This window comes from Lygodium microphyllum, chromosome 9, assembly GCF_053477565.2.
Source record: "Lygodium microphyllum isolate KBCC chromosome 9, Lygodium_microphyllum_v1.1.10, whole genome shotgun sequence".
Taxonomy (NCBI): domain Eukaryota; kingdom Viridiplantae; phylum Streptophyta; class Polypodiopsida; order Schizaeales; family Lygodiaceae; genus Lygodium; species Lygodium microphyllum.
Genome location: NC_141143.1, coordinates 115979429 through 115995323, shown reverse-complemented (window position 1 = coordinate 115995323; position 15895 = coordinate 115979429). Strand labels below are relative to the sequence as shown.

General features: G+C 43.0%; 1 protein-coding gene across 1 annotated transcript in view; it reads right to left on the bottom strand.

Annotated features, from left to right (window-relative positions):
• Nucleotides 1–448: 448 nt before the first annotated feature.
• The window catches only part of LOC148031460 (hydroxyproline O-galactosyltransferase GALT6-like), a 39664-nt gene continuing 24217 nt past the window's right edge, over nucleotides 449–15895 (bottom strand). Inside the window, exons 3-7 of the mRNA XM_087684999.1 lie at nucleotides 4863–5150; nucleotides 4644–4772; nucleotides 4388–4561; nucleotides 4206–4313; nucleotides 449–4115 (exon numbers count right to left, since the gene is read on the bottom strand). Of these exons, the coding sequence (XP_087541125.1) occupies nucleotides 3909–4115; nucleotides 4206–4313; nucleotides 4388–4561; nucleotides 4644–4772; nucleotides 4863–5150 (906 nt within the window). The 3' untranslated portion in view covers nucleotides 449–3908. The remainder of the gene's footprint in view (nucleotides 4116–4205; nucleotides 4314–4387; nucleotides 4562–4643; nucleotides 4773–4862; nucleotides 5151–15895) is intronic.

Sequence of the window (15895 nt, the reverse complement as noted above, 5' to 3'; positions counted from 1 at the left end):
AGGTACTCCCCACATTACCTTATCAAACGCTTTTTCCACATCCACCTACAGGAAAATCATTCCGCAACCAAAATGGCATTCAAGGCACTATTAATTAGAGATCTCCCTCTCATGAACCCGTACTGTCTCCCATTAGTACATCTCTGCAGTATAGGCATCATTCGTATGGCCATTAACCTTTACAAAAATCTTGTATGCGCTTCCCAAGAGTGAGATAGGGTGCCAATGGTTGAGCTTCATGCATTGACCCTACTTGGGTAGTACGGTAATGATGCTGTTCTTCCACGATTGCAAAAGCTGCCCCTTTCTCCAGTGGTCATTAATCATGCTTGCCATGGCATCTTTCATGCTGTGCCAAAATTTCGTCATCATCTCCGTGGTAATACCATCATATCCAGGAGATTTCCTGACACCAAGCAAGTTAAATGCATTGGTAAACTCCTCAATGAACTCCCTTAACAGGGCATTGTTTTCTTCAGTGCTTACACTCATTTTTACATGATCCAGTAGCTTATTCATTTCTTCCTTTTCACATTGGCTTGTAGTGCCATACAGTTTATCATAATGATATTGCAGATTGTGCTTCGGGTGCATGACCATCTACCATCCAGCCTCTGAAAATTTACAAGCCTTTTCTTAAGATTTTTCCTTTTCAAGCCACATGAATTTTGCTTGTAGTGCCATACAGTTGATCATAATGATGATTGCAGATTGTGTGAATTTGCTTCTGGCCTATGACCATCTACCATCCTACATCTGAAAAACAACCAAGGCTTCTCTTAAGTTTTTTCCTTTTCAAGCCACATATGAATTCTGGTGATACACACTGGATCAATGAACACTCTACAATCTGATTTTCTCCAGCTCTCTGAGACGGGGTATACCTCACTTCTTGGGCTCTCTGCAGTAATTGAACCTCCACCCCATCCAGTTTCCTACCCAATGCCTGCCTTGATAGGTTCAAAAGCATCCCTTCTACCCAATTAAGTTCCTCTTCCTCTCTTTTGCATAGCCATATCCCCTGGAGCTGTATACACTGCTGCACAACTCCAATGAACTTTTCCCATAGATCTGTAAGATTGCTCGCAACAGCTCCTCCCCGAGGGATGTTGCAGCTCCTTCAACCATATAAGTGAATGTGATTTGATCAAAATGCCTTGGATTTGCCACCACTACTTTATGTTTCCCATCCACCTTATGCAGCACCACTGTCGAATGATCAGACAGAGGGCAATTACGATCAACCCGAATGGTCACTGCTGCACAACTCCAATGAACTTTACCCATGGATCTGTAAGATTGCTCACGACAGCTCCTCCCTGAGGGATGTTGCAGCTCCCTCAACCATATAAGTGAATGTGATTTGATCAAAATGCCTTGGATTTGCCACCAGTACTTTATGTTTCCCATCCACCTTATGCAGCACCACTGTCGAATGATTGGACAGAGGGCAATTACGATCAACCCAAATGGTCACTGCCAAAGGAAGTCATTTACCATCCCTAGTGCTATACCAATGGTCAAGTCTGGCCCAATAGCCTGGAGAGCTCAAAAGACTTGTATGTGAGCAAGTGTTCTTGACTATTCAGGTAGTCATGCAAATCTATCAGCCCCAGTTGATTCTCAAGGCTCTCCCAGGCTTCTCGTTCCTCTCCATGCACTCAAGGCATCAATGGAGGCATCTGCTTCACTAAGCACCATGTTAATGTAACCCCCTAGAAGTGATTTGTCACATCGCATGTTTGCCAATGACTCCCATTGCCTTCTCCTCAGGCGTGCATCATTATACTCATACATACATACTAGTGGCATCCAGTCTAGTTTCTTGCCAATCTATGGTTATTGCAGCAGCCTCCCATCAGGAGCATTGTACTTCAGCAGTGGATTCTTGTTAGCTTCGAATATTGTCATACATCCAGATTCACCACCAGGAATACCTCGAACAAAACAAGCATAATCACTATATAGGAAAATATTGCCACTCTATTGATGGAGCTTATGTTCTTGCACCAATTCTACAGCTAATTGTAGAGAGCATACCCACCAAATGACCGATTTCTTTGCTCCCCCCCTTCAGTCCTTTCACGTTCAAGGTTGCAAGATTTAACTGCTCCAGCATGGCTTTATTGGTTGGCATTTGTGTCAGGGCTAGCACCATCGTAGCTTGACAGCATGCACAATTCTGCACCCATTACTAGTCTTGCTCCAGTTGATCAAGGGGAATCCTACTGATATTGGCGAAGGCCATAGATCTGCCACGACTCCAATCGCAGCCTGACTTCAGAAGTTCTTGGCCTGGGGAGGCTTGGCTCAAGTGCTTTTGGGTACTGAAACATCCCCTTTGTCTTTGCCCCGATGAATTTTGACTGTCTGTCAGTCGCCATCACTTTCCCCTTTGCTAGAGTTGGGATTGCACATGATTGACTGCTGATTGTTTCTGACCACCTCTGCCCCAATAGACTTACCTGCAGCAAATTTAGGTGCCTCTCCTTCATCCTTGCTCTGCGGGCATTCTCTTTAGTAGTTCCCCAAAGGTCACAATTGTAATACACCCCTGTGGATTCCCTCCCTAGGAGCTTGAACTGCAAATCACCCAGATATGGTACTTCAACATCCAGATACTCTGGTTGTTTCTCATTTGGATCCCATAGCAGGCAGATGCGATTGTGAAAATGGCTGGCCAAGGGTGGGATGTAGAGCAGTTTTCCCAAGCCTTTGGCAATGTCGGGCTACATGTTCCAATGGTACGCAAGAAAATCTGTGATTTCTACCCCACACAAGACAATTCTCCTTGAGGCAATCTCTCCCAATCTCGATCAGCTGCCATGGCACAATATACACAAGATCGAGACCCCAAAAATAAATTCATTGGTCCTGAACCTTCTTCATTGCTTCCTTTGTGCTGAACATGACTCGAAGAACCGTTTGCCGCCATAGTAGATTTGATCCACGGCTGATGATCATCCTGAAGGATGGTATTCCTCTTTCTTCAATATTCCTATGCAGAGACGAACCCAAGAGCTCCAATACGACTTGTGGATTTGCCTTGGCCTGCAGTTGATACTCTTTGCTAGAGTTGGGCTGGCTGGATTTGATGCCATGCACAACAGGGCATTCTGCTCTGAGCTGTTAACTTGCAGATCATCTGTGCCACACTTGCATTTGTGGGAGCTTGTTGTAGTACTTGATACCTCTAGCAGGTCTCCATTGTCACCCACCGCTTCCTCCATGTGCTCATCACCATTCCCTGCTTGATGCTTGCCAATGAGTGTTTTGGCAAGCACCAATGCAGAGGCCTGCATGGGCTGCCACATGGCCTGCCCTAATTAATTTGAGGTATGTGGGTTAATTGTCACACGTGCAAAGTTAAGTTGCCACTAACCCTTGGTAGCCTCTACAACTATATAATCGCATTCTCTCTCTCAAGCATAACTAATATCACTCTTATGTGTAATGATTAGTAAGGCAACCAGAATGATTTTAAAGACCGAGCTTTGTCAGAATTTTGATTCAAAAACCCTTCGATGATTCAATAGTCACTATTTGTCTGACATCTCCTGTTCGAATCATTCTATTGCTCACACCATGGTGTTACCTTAACAGTGATACAAATGGCCAAAATTCTCATCAATATGGGCTTTCTTCCATCAAAGAAAAATGAGGTATTACAGTATGGGGGCTGCATGTCATATTGTAAGTAAAGCTGTCAGCTATAGTGGGCAAATGTGACAAGTGATTGAGATGGACTTGAGATGCAAAGGTGCCTTTCTGTAGATCAGAAATGTCCCCCCTTATAGGCTTAAATTGGTTAGAAAGCAGCCCCAACAACAGTTTGGATCTATCCTTACTATATGTATGGTCATACAATGAGTACAACACATGAGCCTTGGAACATAAGGCTCGTTTGGTTATCTCATATTGCAGCATTCAGCTTTCCCCTGTGACAACTTCTCCCACATACAAAGCATTTGTCTCGGTGACTGGTAATGGGATGTGAAATAGCTTTCAATACAACCAAACTGGCAAAATTTCCAGCTATGATGATAGTGTACTTGATTTTGGAGATTATATTGCACTACCCACATTCCCATGCTCACATCTTCCATCTTGAACAACTGAAAGGTTTAAAAGGACAGTATCAGTACAAAGTATACCTTTCCAAGAACATCTGCCAATTTAGATACAAGAATAGGAAAGCAATATACTCTTAAGGTTTGGTTTGTATGGTGTGCAACAATAAAGGCTGCAATATCCCTTGTAATAATATATCCAGGACCATTTGCATAAGGAGGGTAATCTTCTTCTGGCCATTCCTGTCAAGGATTCCAATTTTTCAAAGTACTGCACACACCCAGACAAACAGTCAAGAGCGCCATATTTCTCTTACCTCGTAAGTTACTGCCCATTTGCCATGCCTTAGAGGCTTATGGTCCAGATTTATGTTGCCCATGTATAATCCTTGGTCATGACCTGTTCCCTTTACCTCATGGACAACGGTTTCTACTCTCACAAAATTGTCATCATCACACTTCATGATGTATGTAGCAGATGTGTTCCGAATCTACACAACCAGAAGCCAATGTAAACAGGATAAGTTTATCCCTTGAATAACTCACTTTATAATGCTGCTGGTTTGTTCTTACCGCGTATTCGCATATGGCAACTGTTTTCAGCACAAGCAGCTCATACCGGTCCACAAATGGTAGCATAATCACATCACCATAAAAATCAGCTTCCTCTTTCAGGTGCTGGTTTACGTCCATGCTTGGATGCTGAAATGTTTACATGGGTTTATGTGCATGCATGAGAAAATTACAGAAGACACTGTACAGTTTATAAACTGCAGAATTCATTGTAATTACCAGAGCTACAAAGAACCGTGCCACCACTTTGGAGGTTTGAATTAATTTTGACTGCAACCAAGTCTTCCTGATAGCCATTCTTTCAGCAAAGTGGTTGCTTGCAGATAGTATTCCAATAAAAAAGTCTATGGGCTTGGTTGGCAAAACAGGAGCCTTCCATTTATCAGACATCTCAAAAATCTCCTGAGATAAAAGAGGATGTGAAATGGGAAGAGAAGTTGCCATTATTGAGTGAATCTCCACATCGCCTTTCACAGCTAAACCTGTAGCATCTTCCAAAACAAAGCCCTGCATGTACAATAGATTGATGAAAGACCACTACACCTTATCTTTAGTTATAGCTTCAGCACAGAACTAAAACAAGCTTGCAGAACAGATCAACTAACAAAGACTCATTATACCATCCAAAGCTTCATTAATTCTGCAGTTCTATGTCAAGCTTCATGATTGTTGACGAAAAGGACTGGTTTAGCCCTTACGTTTGAAGAGCAAATAACAGAAGTATCAGTGGTTTTTCAACATAATCAAGTGCAATATTAAAAGAGTGTAAAGGTATGCTTTATCTTACACTAGAGTGCTTCAAAGTGTACCTGGATACCTAGGTTGCATTGTGCATGGAAGGACAAGAAATGTGCACAAGCTGCACGAGACTATATGACTCCGTGAAATATATGGTAGAAGGATGAAGGAGATTCAAGTCATTAAGCATGAGAAGAATTTATCTCAAAGTGGCATTGTTCCATGAAAGTGACTGAGAAAAAAGGAAACTAATGGATAATATTATTCACATAAGGGTTTGCTTCATCTTACACTGGAGTGCTTCTACCTGGGTACCTAGGTTGCATTATGCACAGAAGGACAAGAAATGCGCACAAGCTGCATGACATTATATGACTAGGTGAAATATATGGTATAAGGATGAAGGAGATTCACGTCATTAGGCATGATAAAATTTTACCTCAAAGCGGCATTGTCCCTTGAATAATGTGACTGAGTAAAAAGGAAACTAATTGATAATATGATTCACATGGGCCCTGCTTATATTCTTGCTTGAAACATTTCCATGGTTTAACAGCAATATGACGTCAAGCTGATGAGCCATATAAACAGACATTTGACATCGAGATGTCTTAAACCACTTCCTTGATGTAAATTATCTTGCTTACAACAGAAAAACTCCAGCTCCCTATGATGAATGCACTCCCAAACAAAATCATATCGTATCTCGATGTGCTAGATGCAAGCATAAGACACCAGGTTGAAGCATTAGCCAAGCAGCTTTAGTAAAGCAAAATCCAAATGTGACCTGTGAGAATCGTTATCACCAGCCTAAACAAAGTTGCATGCAAATAAACAAGAAGCAGCCGAGGAAAAACCAACAAAGAGCCATGGGTGAGAAAATCTGGTCAAGTATGGATAAGCCAAAACAACGGGCCAATCAACCAACTATAGCATATAGCATCTCCCAACATGCAGTGAGCATGCTGAGGTAAATCTCAATGCAAGATCCACTGTGGTAAAATTATCAGTCAACCAGCCACAAAGAAAGCTGAAAGCAACTACAAAACATATTGCTTCTGTAAAATGAAGATCCCTTGAAGTAGCAAAATGCCTCTAGGCTTAGAAAGAAGTGAAGGACATTCACATGCCTCATCTTGGACTCTTGATGTAACAACTCCTTTGTATGAGCTCATTGTGGCCCCCTATGACAATTAAATCAACAAGATGGAGAACAATATTGTGACCAACCCACCATCTACCAACCCATAGAGGTTGGTATCGTAATTATGTTAGGAATATATATGCTACTCTAGAAAGTGCTTTCAGAGTTTCCTTTGGGAGACATTTGTAGTGAACCCTTTTAGCTCTCATACAAGCTGACTCTCAAGTCTCAAACATATCTAGCCTATACAATGACATACCATTGGCACCTGGTGGACCCACACAATGGGTTAAAAATGAACGTAGTATACACTTCCATCTATATGACTTGATGAGGCACCTGAGATTGGAACTCAAGCACATCAAGGCCATAGAAAAGATTAAGACCTTGAAGTGTAGCCCACATCCACAAGAATAGACAATTACAATCAGCAAGATGATAGAATATGAAGAGTTTGTACAATATGTACGCTGAGAGTTTAGAATGTAAATACATTTATATAAGTTTTGGATTAAGCTTTTGATACTATTTCTAGATTGTACTCCCGATATCCCTATTAGAGATCCCTAAATTTTTAGGTCCTAGTTTTTAGGAGTCTAGGAATGGCATAAAAATGTTACCCCTTAAAAAATAGAAAAATATTCTAAAAATAGTAAATTTGTCCTTATTATTTTTTGCCAAATTTGGTTGTTTTTATATTCAACGATTTTAAGTCAAAGAAGAAAAGGCTTAAAGGGGAGACCAATGTTAAGACACATGTCACGCACAAGGATGTAAATTTTTAAATAATGTTCTTTGGACACTTAAGTTGGGATTCTTCAATTGTGCACAAGTGAGATTAAGTTGAATGTTGTGCACATGTGAGTTTAAGTTGAATGTGTGTCACAACAATAGATTATTCTAGCTTTTGTAGTGGAGGACATTGGCAAAAGTTATGGTGGACAAGTACTAGTGGGATACTTGGGTCAAATTTTGGTCAGAGACATTGAATATTCCCTTGGAAATGACTTTTGATATCTTGGGGATTAGAGAATCAAGTGACTTAATTCCCAAGACTAAGGTTTGTAGAAAGCTTCAACACTTTCACGTTCTAAGAGGTTACAAATTTAAAATTGAGGTTGGGGCAATATTTAATGTTATTTGAACAAGTGTAAGACCAAAGGGCTATTTAGCTTGAATTTGCATGTGGAAGGCCCAATGAAAATGGAAATTTACCGAGTGTCAAGGTTGGGTCAATTAGGAGTGTGAAGATATGCTAGGGTTCTCACTGAGGAAACATAGAAAGTACACACAGTACTAAGACACATAGACTCATAGAGTGATGTGTAAAACTCAAACCCTAAACGCAAAAAACACAAACACGAACAGAGAATGAAGAAAACTCTAAAGTGAATGAATCAATGCAATAAATGAATGTAAGAGTGTACAAAGTACTCAAGGGCAAAGCAATGAGTGTTGAAGTGTGACATCCACCGAGACGGATCTGGAGTGTTGTAACCACCAGTCGAAGAGGAGCAAGCAGCAAAATACAGCCTATAAGAGTGTATCAATGATGATAGAGACCTCTAGAAGAATGGCGGCAACAAGGCAATAGTGAAACGCAACAGTTTCAATATGTTACCATGTTCAAGAAAGATGCATGATCTTGTAAAGAAATGCTCTAAACACAAAAAACACAAAACCAATCGTAAAACAAAACACAAACTGATAACCACAAAACATAGTTAGGGCTGGGGTAACTCAAAGACAATGGACATGATAAATAATGAAGTGAATAACTACTGAATATATAGTGCTCATGCAGAAAATGCACTATGCAGTGAATACTGAACCTTGAACGGTCGTATCTCTGGGATCAAGGCAAAGGTTATGGTCCCAGAGAGCACGTCGTACTCCGAAATGGATCCCGAAAATGCAGTGAGGCAGCCTCCGTGTGTCGAACACTAACAAACACAACCACAGAGGCTGGATCTGATGCAAACAGTAGTGTAGAAGAGAGGACTAAAAACGTAGGTACTTGAGGAGAGAGAAAATTGACGAATGTGCAAAACAGGTAAATGCAAGCTAACTATGCTAGGTGACAAGTGGAAACTAATGGCAACAAGTCAATACAGATGCTGATGGCGACACTTGGAGGGGAGAAATTGACTATAAACGCAAGCAAGATGATGATGGGGACTAGATGCAGATGATGCTGACTGGCCCTAGTAGCAACAAACGCAAGTTCCCTAATGATGGCGACAAGCACAGAGGCTAGAATCAGGCACTAGATGATAGCAAACTATGAGGGAAGCTCTGACCGCAATGTCTTCCGCAAACAGGGTGTGGGCAGCAAAGATACAGCTCCTAAAGCATGTAAAAACAAGATTGAGGGAGAGTGGTGGACTACATGCCTATTTATAGAGAGTTTGGGGCACCCAAATTAGGCTTTGGCATATGGGACACAGTAACTCTCTAGGATCGCCTTTTTTTTAAAAATAAGGTCTCTTCATTAATTAAGCATGTTTTAGGGCTATTTAGGTCAAGCAAATGCAATTTTAGCTCAACAGATCCCCCTCAAGAGGAAAAGCCTCTATGCTAGTAGAAGAGTAAATCTCCTAGGAAGAGGAAACCATGAATGATGAAAGGAACGTCACACATCCCATGTCTCCAACCCATGAAGGACTGGTGCAAACCTGCAAGTTAGCCCTACACTGAAATACAAAATCTTGAAAAATAGATCAAAATTTGCAAAACAGAGGTTAGTAGAGAGATGGTCCAACTCAAAACAAAATAGAAAAGTAAAGCTAAATGAAAGACATGCAATGAGTATGTGTGTGCGCGCGCAATGTGTGTGTGTGTGTGTGCGCGCGCGCGCGCAATGGAAGACTAAAGACCTAGAGGGATGCTAGACTAGCCTAGGGTGTTCTAAGGGGCCTAGAGAAGAGCTTGCCTAAGGATGTGGCCAACAACAAACCCATATGGCCATCAATAGGTTGTTGCCAATGAAATGCATAACAAGGTGGGAAAGTGTGCCTAGGGTGGGGTGCACGAGGAGACCCCGAAATGGATGTAAATAGTGCAATGGGTGAGACCTAGAGGGATGCTAGACTAACCTAGGGTGTCCAAAGGCACCTAGAGAAGAGTTGACCTAAGGATGTGGCCATCAATAGGTCGCTGCCAATGAAATGCATAACCAGGTGGGGAAGTGTGCCTAGGGTGGAGTGCAGGAGGACACCCCAAAATGGATGTAAATAGTGCAATGGATGGGGAGCCAACAAAGCAACCAGCTAATCCTTCAAGGGTAGTGAAAGATATGGGCTGCTAAGGCTGTCCATGTGCCACATGTAGAGCAACAATTGTGCCCAAAGGAACAAATGGGACAGCAGCAGGAGGCGTAGCCCCAATGGACTGTCTAGCAAGAGTGGAGGCAATCACAACAATCTATTGTGATTTTTGAGGTGGGAGACCCTAGGCCTTGGTACAACAATCATTGTCCACATGGCCCAATCTTTGGCAATGTGTGCAAAACCTATTCTTTTTAGGGGGTTGCTACCAGATGGGTTTAGATTTTTTATTCCATCTGAGGAAGGGGTGTCGCCCTTGTTTTGAATTGCCTTTGAATCTTGAGAGTTCTTGCGACCTCTAGTTTTCCCTTGCAAAGAAGAGGCAACCAAAACCCTCTCTGAATAAGAGCATGGAAAGGACTTTTTATGGACTCACGCAGCCTTGCATAACACAAAAACTAACCTTTGAACTCATAAAAGGTTGGCAATTGAGGCAACAAGATAATGTACTAAATGAAGTGGAGATACTTTTCAAGAAGCTTGTTCCAAAAGAATGTACCCTGATCGTCATCTCACTCCGCTGAACCAACAGTGGCAAAACTCAATGCGTAAGCGTTGATATTCGACCAACTTGACTTTCACATCATCCCCTTCCCTAATGGAAAACTCAAAGTCGAGATTGATACATCGAGTTCAATCTTGCACTACATAGCGATTAATGAGATGACTCCGACGCTCAGATGCGAGGGGAAAATACTGTAACTAAGAGTGGAACTCAGGAAGCAACCCTTGCATAAACTCAACATTAGTTGTAGCATTGTACACTCTCCATTGATGGATGTGATCAAGGTGTAACAAGCGGGATACACACCGACTAGGGTTTAGACACCCAGTCACACTGACCGGGGTATATAAGGTGTAAGAGCCCCAAATTAGGGCAAGCAGTTATTATCAAGAGCATACTTTTCACCTTCATCTCCAACTTCCATGGCTTCCTCCCTCCTCCTCCCCTCTTTTCTGTCTTTCTCTCTCCTCTTCTAGTCTTCTTTCTTCTTCTTCTTGCTCTCTTTCTCTCTCTTCAGCTCTTCTCCTCTCTCCTCTCAGCTTCATTCATTACAAGCGGTATCAGAGCTTCAGGCGTTGGTCCTTTTCTTATTTCCCCATTCTTCCTTTTCAAATCCCAAAACCCCTAGTTACTCAGCTTACAGACACAGGTACAGCAAGAAAGACTGCAAATAACTTTAGCTTTTTGGAGCAAGCAAGAGCTATGGCTAGAGACTCGAACATATCTGGAGGTAAAACGGTTAAAATAGCAAGTCGTCACTCCTTTTCATGCAAATTTTAGTGATCCCAGGGCAAGTTGGAGATTCAGCAGTTTAGAGGAGGGGAAAACCACAGTTACTTTTTGTTCCAGACTTCTCTCTCTTCCCCACCAAGCTTTTTCCTCAAGCTCCCATGGTGGACTGCCCCCAAATCCCTTCTTCCTGCTTCAACCAGCCTTCAGCCTCAACATTCAGCCACCCCACAAGCTTCCCGAGGTGATTCCCTGCCTGACAAACACCTTGGTGACTAGCTTCAGCCCACATGGGACAGCAGGCAGCAGCCCGCAAAATGCAGTGCATTTTGCGGTGAGCTGCCTGCCTCCCCCAGCCCTCCTCCCCTTCTCGTGCTGCCTTGCCACTCCTGGGCACTAATTCAGCATACTTCTCTCTCCCCCCTTGGCACTCTTGACCCCGGGAATCTACCTCCAAGGTGGACAGCAGCTGGACAGTTTGGGACAATATGGGCAGCCATGGATTCTTCAACTGAAGCCATCTCTGACCTTGAGAACTCAACCCCCACAAGCCCTTCAGCCCATGAATGATTTCTCTTACCCGGATGAAGACATGGAGTTCAACGTGCATGGGAGCTTTGTGGGCAGCCATGAATGCTTTACTTGAAGCTTTCCCTCTCTGAAGCTCAAGCTCAGGGATAAGCACGGGAGCCATCCTCATCAATAGGAGCATTCAAATGTTGAAGTCTTCTTCCATGGATGCCCCAACCAACCAGACTTAATCGATGGAGCAATCGGGCATCATGATGAGTTATGCTTCAACGGTCTTCCCAAGCATTAAAGAGGTATGCCATTCTCATCTTATTTTCTCAATTTAGCCACTTACTGAGCTTAATCCCTTGTTGGAGAGATTCAAGATTGCCTAGGTTTAGTAGCTCAATCCTCTTTGTGTACATGCATCATATCTCTTCCTAAAATTCATTGTATTGGCTGACATTAACCCCCATTTTGTCTTGTGATTTTGGATAATCCCCAAAATGAATGATAGCCATTGTAAATTGGGTAAGTAGCAGCCAGTGAGTCACTGGACTACCAAGGCAACCCCTACCCCAATCTTTATTTATTCCTTGGATCTCATGAAAAGGCCCAATGTCTCCTTTCCAATGCATCTCATGCTGATTGCTTAATAAAATGTCTGCCATGTATACTCCGGCTGAGAAAAAAGGCCAATCCCAAGCGAGGTGGTAAGGCAAAAGAGAGGTGACCCTCCCTTACCACTTAAGACCCTAAAGGGGTGCACAACCCGGCCCAGGGGGAACTTTACCCACCTCTCGGTGATCCAAAGCCCGATATTTGTATGCAAGTGCAGGTACCTTCCATGAGCTCCACCCTCCTTGATGCAATGATCCCTCTTGGACGCCCCCACAATGCTCATGGCACCCATGTATGACACTTGAAGTGCATGCATTCAAAAGAGATGTATGGCAGTGAATTCACTTATGCATTGACGAGAGAGAAGATGGATATGCAATGATGTTCGGGATAATGCTCAGTATGCTATTGATATTGCTGATCAGGCCTCTCGGACTATGCTCTATCCATGTAAGGCTTTTGCAATAAGGAATGGGCAGTGTTTTTTGTCACAGTCCTACACGACAGTCACAAAGATCCTATTGCAGAAATTTTCGTTTTGAATCTGGAAGTGAACCCTATAGCTCACCTCGAAGAGGGCTTTGTCCCCTCTAGTTTGGATCAAAAACCTCCCCAATCGGAGCTACGGTTTGGAAGTTATGCACAGTAATTCCACTACATAAAATTTTGGTCATTTTCTATCACAAAGATTAATAGCTCACCTCGAAGAGGACTTTGTCCCCTCCAACTTGAGCTCAAAATCTCATCAATCGAAGTTCCCTACAAAAAGTTACGCCCTTTTTACTGATAGCAGGTCATGTGGATTGCATCCAGATGGCTGGCCAGAAAGGCAAAAGCAAGGCCTAAGAGGACCTCCAAAGGGAGATTAGAGACTCCCGGACCTCCATGAACAAGGAACCAAGCTCGGCACAGGATTACCATGGTGACATACAGGAGGAAATGCTCGAAACGGACCCGTACACCCTACTCAATCACACCCTCTGTCAGCATGAGCTTCGTCATATGGAATGGCATAATGATATAGTCACTAACCATCGCCAAATGATATCCAAGTTTGATGAAGCGATTGACCACATGGCTCTCTCAAACTCGAATACTCAACAAACCTTGGAGCAACTCACTACTCTTCTTGCTCAATTAGCGACCGGTTCATCCCAAGAGAAGGCCAATGACTCTAGGCATGAGTCTAGACGTCCTCCATATCAGGAACCATTGCATGGTTCATAGGGTATACTTGGTGCTAAGGGAATTCCCCCTTCTACCTACGAGATTGGTGAGCCCTCTCATACGCATGATGAGCCCCTGTTGAATTCCCCCGTCCACCATGTAGCCAACATCCCCTTGAGTCCTTCTCCCACCCTTGGTCGAATTTCCCCCGCTCTCCCTAGGAGCCCCCATGCACCCTATATGAATCAGCCCCATCAAGGACAATATGGTACAAATGGTCAGCATGGATATCATGGACAGCATGGTTATAATGGACAACATGGACTTAAAGCACCACATAGGTTGTATGGACAGCAAGGCATGTATGGCCACCACGGGATATATGGATAGCAAGGGTTTCATGGGCAGCATGGCCCTAATGAATTGCATGACAAGATAATCCTCACAAAGTACAATGGGCAATCCCCCTCACCATCTAACTTAGAGGAATGGACGTCCAAGTTGGAGTCCTACTTCAATATCTACCCTCGCACCGATGATCAAAAAATCATTTTTGCTTCTCTCCACTTGGAAGGATTTGCCCACACAGGTGCCATTGTATCAATCGAGAGAATCAACAGTTCCTTGACTGGGAAGATTTTAAAATGCATATGGTCCAAGTTTTTGTGTCTCCTGGGAAAAAGAGCAATTGGCAAGATGATGGTACACTCTTGACCAACATAACCTCACTGTACGTAAATACACAAATCAGTTCATGAACTTAACCATATATGTGGAGAATATTAGCAATGATGCTAAATTGCACAAGTATATCTATGGGTTGGAACAGAGCCTATCGGCAAATGTCATGGCCCAAAAACCTACCACATTGTTTGATGCAATTGAATTAGCTTAGAGATATGCAAGAAAGTACTGTAAGAATGAACATTTTCAACAGCATGTTGGACAACCCCGCATTCCTTCACGATCAGCCCCATACAAAGGCATTGCTGGATGAGTTGAAAAGGGCATGCTTTTTCACTAAGATTGACTTGCGCTCTAGCTACCATCAGATTCATATGAGGGAGGGAGATGAGGTCAAAACGGCCTTTAGGACTGATCCTCGGCTTTATCATTTTCTAGCGATGCCTTTTGGGTTGACTAACGCCCCCATCACATTTCAAAGCCTCATGAACAAAATCCTACAACCCTTTCTGTTCAAGTTTGTGCTTGTTTTCTTTGATGACATCCTCATTTACAGCAAGTCGTCCAAGGAGCACTTGACACATGCCAAAAGGGTGTTTGACATATTGAGAGAGCATCGACTCTTTGCTAAGGAGAGCAAATGCACATTTATGCAGACATCTGTGGAGTACTTGGGAGACATTGTGAGCAAAAATGGCATACAGGCTGACCCGAAGAAGGTGCAATGTGTTAGGACAGGCCCACTCCTTCCACCACCACTTCTTTGCGTGGCTTCCTTGGTCTCTCTTCATTCTATAGATGCTTCATTAAGCACTATGCCACCATTGCAGCACCTTTGACTGATCGCTTAAAAAAGGAGTCATTCTTTTGGGATACCACTATTGATCATAGCTTCAAACAATTAAAGGGCGTGCTTACTTCAGCCCCCATCCTTGTCTACCCTGACTTCTCTAAGTTGTTTACCATTCATTGTGACGCCAGTGGCCAGAGCATTGGTACAGTATTATTGCAAGAGTATAGTGTGATTGCATTTGAGAGCCGCAAACTTAATGAGAAGAAGATGCAAATGAATGTATATGACCAAGAGATGTTGACCATCCTCCATGCCATCAAGAAATGGCACCACTATTTATATAGCAGCCGCTTCCAAGTAAAAAGCAACCACCGAGTCCTCCAATACTTCTTGACTCAATCCACTTTGACTCCTAAGCAAAGGCGATGGATGGCAACCTTACAAAACTATGACTTTGATATTTCGCATTGACGAGCTTCAAAAGGCTTACTTATTAGATGATCACTTCAGCTACATATTCTAGAAATTACAGCATGGGGTCATGGCTGAAAACTCCCAATATCAGCCTAAGCATGGCCATATTTGGTCCCATGGCAAGATCAAATGTGTTCCATGCCAACAGAACAAGGACAGTACACTCAGGCCCGCTGGCCTCTTGTAGCCTCTCCCTATTCTTGAAGGGAAATGGACTCACATCACAATGGACTTTATCACTAGCCTTCCCGTGACCAAGAAAGGGTGGAACACTATCTATGTGGTAGTTGATCGCCTCACCAAAGCTGCCCACTTTATCCCCACTAAGATCCAATACACTGCCTCTCAAGTGGCCACTCAGTTTATGGAAAATATCTTCAAGTTGCATGGCTTGCCACAAGTCATAGTACATGATCTGGATACAAAGTTTATGAGCAACTTCTAGCAGACAGTTTTCACCTCCATGGGGACCAAGCTTGCTCCATCCACTGCATACCACCCTCAGACTGATGGCCAGGACTGAAAGAGTGAACAAATGGCTTGAGACATATTTGAGGCACT